Source organism: Phodopus roborovskii, unplaced genomic scaffold, assembly GCF_943737965.1.
Source record: "Phodopus roborovskii unplaced genomic scaffold, PHOROB, whole genome shotgun sequence".
Taxonomy (NCBI): Eukaryota; Metazoa; Chordata; class Mammalia; order Rodentia; family Cricetidae; genus Phodopus; species Phodopus roborovskii.
Genome location: NW_026126540.1, coordinates 29,109,721 through 29,117,837, shown reverse-complemented (window position 1 = coordinate 29,117,837; position 8,117 = coordinate 29,109,721). Strand labels below are relative to the sequence as shown.

The following is an 8,117-nucleotide window of genomic DNA, read 5'->3' as shown; positions in this document are numbered from 1 at the left end:
GCAGATGTTCAGGACCCTCATCCCAGTAACCAAAGAGAATGTTGAAGAAAAGAAGATTCTAGGAGACCAGGGACTGAGGCAAGGGATGGAGAGAGATAAACAGATAAGTATGTAGAGGTGTGAGAACAGGAAGAACTTAAAAAAAAAAAAAAACCACTCATTTCTTTTCATTTATTTATTTATTTTTATTTAGTGTGTTGTGTGTGTGTGGGGGGTGTAGGTCAGAGGATAACTCACCTATTATGTGGGTACCGGGATATATGGGTTCAGGGGTTGATATGCTCACATCACAGGGTTTAGCAGCAAGTGCCTTTACCCCCTGGCCATCTCGCCCCGCAGGGACTTCTTTACGCTTAGAAACTGAGGAAGGTGACATTGGAGTGCATAAAACGAAAAGGCAGTGAGGTCTGGAAATGACAAGACTGCCAGATTGAGGTCACAGATGGAGAGAGGAGCAAAGATGCTAGAGGATGCTGGGCAGCTACGGGATTTTAGCAGAGGGACCAAAAGCGTCTGGGCGGAGCAGTTGGCAGGAAGCCTCTCGGGAGGCCGAACCTGGCCGAGTCTCCGCCTCAGCCGCAGCAGCTGGAGTGGATGCTCATCCATGCCGGGAGGATGCGCCCGGGCAGCCCGTGGAAGGAAACCACGCGGACACCATAGTTAGGGCGCAGTGCCCAGTCCTGAGACCCATGAAGCGCACGGACAGCGAGTCCATCTGCCACCATGCACCGCCGTCGCTGCCGCTGCCGCCGTGCTGGGCTCATCATGCACCTCGCCAGGCCCCGTGGCAGCCCCCCAGCCGGGAACGACGACCCCCAGAGCGGGCCGGGAGCTGGGCGGTGGCTGCAGAGGAGGAGGAGGCAGCCTCGGTAGCACCCTGGATGAGGTGAGGCACGGACAGTTTCTGCATCTGGAGCCGGGGAAGATGTGGTGCAGGGGTGCTGATGTTCAGGGGTGCTGGTGCTCTGTGAGCTAGACAGGGTTGGGATCCTGGCAGGAGACCCTCACTCTCAGGAAAGGTTGTCTCCCAGTGATAATCGCTGAGTGAGGTTTGGCGATGGGGGCTCCCAGAAGCAAATAGGATCGGCCAGACAGGGCTGGGTAGAGCAGGAAGAATGGGGTGATGCTCATCTACAGAAGAAAGCGTGGGAATTCAGGTCTTTGCTTGATCTGTGCTGGTGCAGGTGAGGTTGGAAGCAATGCCTGCTGGGTTGAGCCAGAGATGACTCAGAAGCCAGGCCAGTATGGAAACCTTAGTAACATTCACAGGGACACACCATCTTTGCCTTTTCTTAGTCTCCTTTTTTTTCTCTAATATTTATTTGCCTTAGCTGGAGACTGCAGGGTGGTTGGTGATGGTTCTTTCCTCCTCTGCAGCTCTGGAGTACGCCCTGGGCCTGTTGGCTGGATGCTCTGGGCTGGCTAGCTCCATCTGAACCCAGACCCTTCCTTTGCTCTGGCCTAGAACACCCCTGGCAAATTAGGCCCCGTGTTCTTCATATAGCAACAGCAAAATGAGAACCTGTCATGTGAATGTTTGCAGGAGAAGGGACACATTATATGGCTGGTGTTTGTTAAGTAAGCATGTCTTTGTCATAGACTATTTAGGCTTTTTTTTTTTAACCCCCTCGTGGGAAGCTTATCACTCAAACCAAAAGGCAATGGTGGTTTCAAGTCTTTGCGTTTAACTCACCGGGACCTTAAAAAAATCACTTTACCTTTCTAGGCCTCAGTTTCCTATGAATAGAATTGGGATTGGGATTAAAAGAGGTTTGACTGTAAAAGACTGAATAATTGCTGGGTTTATATTGCATGCTCCAAAGTCTGTTGTATTTGTGAACTAGAAAGGGGTTCTATTCAAAGGAACTTTTGTTCATCATACTTCCCCTGTTTATGCAAGAAAATGTAGTCAAATTCTGTATCTGATTATATAGTAGTTAAAAGGATCGCAGTTCTATTAAGAAACATATAATAAATTATTGCAAATTGAAGAATAAAGAGAGAAACATTCATTTTTTATATAAAGTGAAAATTTAGCTCAAATATAATTATGTTTTAAAAATGTGAGTGTACTTTGACCGAGAGAGAGAGAGAGAGAGAGAGAGAGTGTGTGTGTGTGTGTGTATGTGTGTATATATATATATATATATATATATATATATATATATATGTTTCTAAAATTTCAAAGCTTCTTACCCATTCTCTATTTAATAGCTGATTTTTCTCTGGAAAGAAATAAACACTCAATCATAAAGGGGGACTCTTTCTCACTGTCATTAACAATAAAAAATTTGTAGGGCTAGCATATGATTCTCTAAATTATGACAGTAAGGCATTATATTAGGGTCTTCTTATGTAGTCCAGGCTTGTGGTAACACACCCTGATATTCATATATGTGTAGCGAGCTTAAAGTCAGCTTGTGACACATAGCAAAATTATGTCTCAGCAACCTACCTCCTGATAAATAAATAAATAATGTGAGATAATTTCTTCTCTGAATCAGTTGGTGTTACCTGTAAAGATTAAATTGCAAATGACAAGGTTCTTAGTTTGTGTCTCATTCAGTGCTAGAACATGTTCCCCAAGGCTGGACAATTTATAGAGAACAGGGATTTATTTCCTCAAGCTCAGGAAGCTGAGAAGTCCAAGGTCAAGGGAGCAGCAGCCAATGATCGCTTTCATACTCTAATTATCCTGGGGGCACAGGGTACCTGGTTGCACAGATTTTGGAAAGAGTATTAATAGAGACCAGAGCCACTGGACCCCAGTTGGTGAATTTGACAGGAAATGCCCGGAGCTATCAGTTTTGTATACTTGTTTTATTCATAATTTGTCATGTTTTGGGATATCAAAAGTGATTCTAATGATGGAGTTTAACTAAAAATCTCTTTAACCTCGTCTTAAGATACCCACTGATCTGTCTCATTCTTTTGGGGACGCTGTCCTAGGTTGTTCAATTTGCAGTATGTTTTTTTTTTTCCTTCATCCAAGTTTTTAGTAATTTCTGTCAGAGGATAGGGAGAAAGGATTCAGACCCTGCATTAGTTGCTTTAGTGTCTAGAAGAAAATACTTTATGGAAAAAACATATTAGAGAGAAGATGCATTCTGGCTCATCTAGAGGGTGGTAGTCCGTCATAGTGGGGCAATCACAGCAGTGTGACCCAGTCTGTGACAGTGGAGGCGTGTGCAGAAGTCACTTACATGGAAGAAGCAGGGCCTAGGAACCTTCAAAAGGTTGCCTGCCTAGTGACCTGCCTCCACTACCAGCCCCACCTACTAAAGCTAACGGCCCCATGGCCTCCCAACAGCACTATCTGTTGAGAAACAAGCCTCAAACCATAAGTCTGGAGGAGGGGCATTCCAGAATAAACCCACAGCAGACCTTGTTACTGAAAGAAACCTACGACAGTGCTCAAAATCCTTAGTCATCAGCCAAATGCAAATCAAAACAACTCTGAGAAACCATGTGATCAAGCTGTTCTAAAGGTAAGAGAATGAAGAGAAGTTTATATTCTTTTCAGAGAATAGAAAAGGATTATGTTAGAGGTGATTAATGGTATTGTTTCCATTCTGGAAATGAGAAAATTGAAGCATAGAAAATAGGTTTAAATACTCATCAATGTACTTGAACGGCATAATGATGCTTTCGTTTTCCTGCTTTTATCACTATAGGCATGTTGTAGCTTGAGAGACTGGTAAATATGTATAACTCAAAACAAGAGCCCAGCTTTGATTTTCTGAGAAAATCAGCGAGGCTGTAAGGTTATTACATCTGTGGACATACTGTGAATTAGTTTTCCATCTTACCTATGTGTTGGAATCATCTAGGGAAGGGAGTTGATATAGAAACTCCATCCCTGGCCAGCGTAACCAATCCCTTTCAGATGGCGGTCTGAGCATCAACACTCCAGAGACATGTCCTAGACTTCTCATGCACTTCTCAGGCTGGGAGACAGAACCTCCCCACATTAGGCAAGCTGTTTCATTTTGAAACAGCATTGAGAAAAGTGTGTGAGCTCTTGCTCAGGCCAAGGAACAGAGATTCCTTACATTTTCTCCACTCCCTAGCCACTTTGGCATTATGGCGAGTGTTGAAACAGGGTCTGACCTACTTTTTGTGTGAGTCACAAATAAGGGAGATTGACCCAAATAAGCTGAGTGAAAAGATAAAAGAACATTGAAAGAAATTCATGGCAGAGGTAGTGAGGGCTCAAGCTCGGGCTGTGGTGGTAAGAAGGTAGGGAAAGGGATAGGTTTAAGGATTTCTCAGTTAGGATGGAAGGCATCCATGGATCTGTTGAGTGAAAGGAATAAGAGAGAGAGTACAAACAAATGCACTTGACTCTATGACCCATTGGTTCTGCCAACTGTGACCCAAAAGCAAAACAATGCACCAGTAAAAACAATAGAAATGAAATCCAGTACAGTCTGAAAACCAGTTGCTGCTGGGCGTTGGTGGCACACACCTTAATCCCAGCACTTGGAAGGCAGAGACAGGTGAATCTCTGTAAGTTATGAGTTCAAGGCCAGCCTGGTCTACAGAGAGAGTTCCAGGACAGGTTCCAATGCAATACAGAGAACCTCCCCCCCCAGTCTGGGAAAAGAAAAAGAAAAAGAAAAGAAAAGAAAACCAGTTGCATTTCAATTGTATTAGACCGGTTCTAAACAGATTCTGTAATGACTGTGGCAGTATCCATGGCAAGTAGCACAGCCAGTCATCACCATTAGCTTTAATAATTTAGATTATCAATGATGTTTTAGCTTTTAAAAGGGTTATCTATTGTTGGGTGGTGGTGATGCATGCCTAATATCCCAGCACTGAGGTGGCAGAGACAGATGGAGTTCTGTGAATCTGAGGACAGCGTGGTCTACAGAGCAAGTTCCAGGACGGCCACACAGAGGAACCCATCTTGAAAAACCAGGAAAAAAGGTTATTTATTTTATGTGTAGGAGTAGTGTTTACCCTGCATGTATGTATGTGCACCACATGTGTGCCTGTGCTCAAGGAGGTCAAAAGATGGCATAGGATCTCCTAGAGCTAGAGTTACAGATGGCTGAGAGACATGATGTGGTGCTAGGAACTGAACTTGGGTCCCCTGGGAGAACAATAAGTCCTCTTGACCACTGAACCATCTCTCCAATCTATAAACAATGTTTTTGAGGACATGAGGCATGCCAGCTTCTGTGCTGTGCAATTTTAAGCATTCAGTCCTCACTGTTATGAGCAGCTTTCCTGCCAGCCTGGTCCCTGAGCCCAGTCAGCCCCAAGTAACACACAGAGACGCTGTATTAGATATAAAGCTGTTGGCCTGTTACTAGTGTTTCTTATTGGCTAGCTCTGTCTTAAATATTAACCCATTTCTATCAATCTAAGAGTTTTCATGTGGTCTTATCTTACTGGAGAGAGGGTCTGGACTTCTCTCAAGTCCCTACATCTCAGAATCCTCCCTGTTTCCTAGTCCTGCCTATCTTGCTTTCCTATTGGCCAACAGGGCTTTATTCATTAACCAATAAGAGAAACATATTTACAGAATGACATCTCCCATCACCTCACTATGACTCTGCAAGAATGATACTAAGTATTCTCCCCAATTGCAAAAAAAGTTAAGTAGTTTGAGCAGTCACATAGCTGTAAAGTGCTTAATAGGCAGGTGAGCAAAAAGTCTATGGCATGCACATTGAAGTAATTATTGTTTTGTCTGTGTTTAAAAACACTTACTTTGCAAAGCCACCAAGTCTACATTTTCTTAAAAAATGAATCAAAACAGAATCATGAGACAGAACCGTGAGTCCACAAGAATCAACTATAAATCCTTAGCTAGTCCCTACACAAAAATGACCTGTCCTCAAGTCAGCATACATTTGAATAGGTCACTGGCTTTAAAACAGTAAACTGTATTACAAAGTCTGACCTTGTGAGGACTTACTTTCTAATTCATACAGCAGAACCCATGAAGATCGGCACAGAGAATTAAATGACTTACTTAAGAAGAATAAAAAAAAAAAAAAGTAAGTGGGCATGGACACAACTGAGAATATGTCCAAAAGCATCAGAGCACTTCATACTCGGGTTAGTAAGAATTCCAAAGGAGCATCTGGGACGCTTCTCAGACAACAAAGACATAAAGTGGGCAGGGTCTATTGCCCAGAAAAACAGGCACATGCATTCCCAATTTTACCAATTTTGTGCCCACATCCACCACAAATCCACTCTCCAGCACCAACTGGCAGGAGGTGAACCAACGGGAGGAATGTTGACATTGGAGAAGCTACCCTAGTGAATAAGCAGAAACAACCTCCCTTCTCAGCATCTAGACTAGTGACAAAGCACTAGGACCAGGGCAGCTTATAAAAGAAAGAGTTTATGTGGGCTCTCCACTCTCTCACAGACAGAGCTGGCTGGCAGTCAGAGAGATCAGAAAACTGGACTGAGTGGAAGAGCTTGGCCCTGGTATTAGTCGAATGAACTCCTAGCTATACATGCTTCAGTAAAGCAAACTGAGAACAGAATCTGGTGAAGGGCTGGCCAGGCACATGGCCAGTGGTCCACCTCCTTAAGCTAAGCCATGGAGCTATGATTCCAGTGCCCTACCCAGAGGGTGGATGAGAAATGGAACAAGGATCAGGCATGGTGGTGCATTTCTAATTCCAGAGCTCAGGAGTAGGACAAGGAGTATTAGGCTGGTTGGTCTACATAGCAAGTTCCAGGACATCCAGGGGTGCAAGGTGAGATCCTGTCTCAAAACACAAACAAATAAAACTACAAAGGTAAAAGAATCAAACATAAGACCAGAGAATGCTGACCCTATGAGCCAGAAATAGATAAGGATGCAGGAAAGCAGGTCCATGATGCCCCACCACTAGGAAAGGAGATAAGCAAAATGCCTATAGAGGTATGGCATGTAGCAAAAACAAATGCAACAGATGAGGTGTGAGAACATAAAAATAGTTAAAAGTATGAGGACAAATGAAATATACGTGCAGCAGCAAGACAGATTCTACCAGCAGGGGTCACTTGCGGGTGACTTATTGTCACAGCTTCCAGATGACGTGGATGAGCAGCTGTTATCAGCAGAGAGGCTCCAGGTTGGAAGTGTCCTCCTAATCAGCTAGAATTCACCATTGCCTGGGGATAAAGCATAAAGGAAGTAAGGCTGCTTCTTGTCATGTGACAGAAGAGTCAGGGTGAAATAAATTTTTTTTTTCGAGTTGTACAGACAAATGCTTGAAGTTCAGTGGTGTGTGTGTGTGTGTGTGTGTCTATGTGTGTGTGTCTCTCTGTGTGTGTCTGTGTGTGTGTGTCTGTGTGTGTGTCTGTGTGTGTGTATGTGTGTGTGTGTGTGTGTGTTTAAAAGACAGATCATGAGCAATGACACTCTAGAGCCAAGAATGGTTGCACCATGCCTGTCATCCTAGCACTAGAGGAGGCGGAAGCAGAAAGGTGAAGAGTTTGAGACCAGCCTAGTTATATCTTCTCAAAACACAACAAAACACAACAAAACAACAAGCCTAATACAACAATAACAACAAATATCCACATTCTAGCTGCTTTAATGGCTGCCTTTGAAGTAACTTGATCTTTCTTTTCTCTCCTCCCACACCTACCCCCTTCCCTGTTCCACCATCTCTCCAGTGCCTTAGAGATCACAGCAACATGCAGTTGAGATTTGAAACTGAAAAGTAGGTCAGACCAACTGGCCTTGTCTCTTGTTGCTTTTAAAATTATTGTGGGAGGGTGCCACAGCGTGTATGTGGAGGTCAGAGTGATGTAGTCTAAGGTTCCAGGAATGGGTTCTTTGTTTGTTTGTTTGTGCCAAGAATTGAAAGTTAGGAAATTTGTCACCAGAAAGCTTAGGGTGTCTCAGTGGAGCCACCACACGATACCTGGGAAGCTAGTATTTCCTCTTCAGTGTTCCCAGTCTCATTAATAAAATACTACAAGAATGGATTCAAATGGAAGACTGAGTTGAGAAGGAACACCTTAGGACAGGCAAGATGTAATTCTCACAGCTGCCTGGAAGGGAGGAGGAGAATGGAGAAGAGAGGGAACAAGAGCTATGGTGCAGCACAGAGGCCAACCGCTGGGTGGCAGGCAGCCACAAGGTGAAGGGGAGC

The 8,117-nt window shown here is 44.0% G+C and overlaps 1 protein-coding gene across 1 annotated transcript in view; it reads left to right on the top strand.

Moving 5' to 3' along the window:
* Nucleotides 1-685: 685 nt before the first annotated feature.
* Nucleotides 686-8,117, top strand: part of LOC127233008 (myomegalin) — a 185,086-nt gene continuing 177,654 nt past the window's right edge. Inside the window, exon 1 of the mRNA XM_051199341.1 lies at nt 686-886. Within this exon, the coding sequence (XP_051055298.1) occupies nt 690-886 (197 nt within the window). The 5' untranslated portion in view covers nt 686-689. The remainder of the gene's footprint in view (nt 887-8,117) is intronic.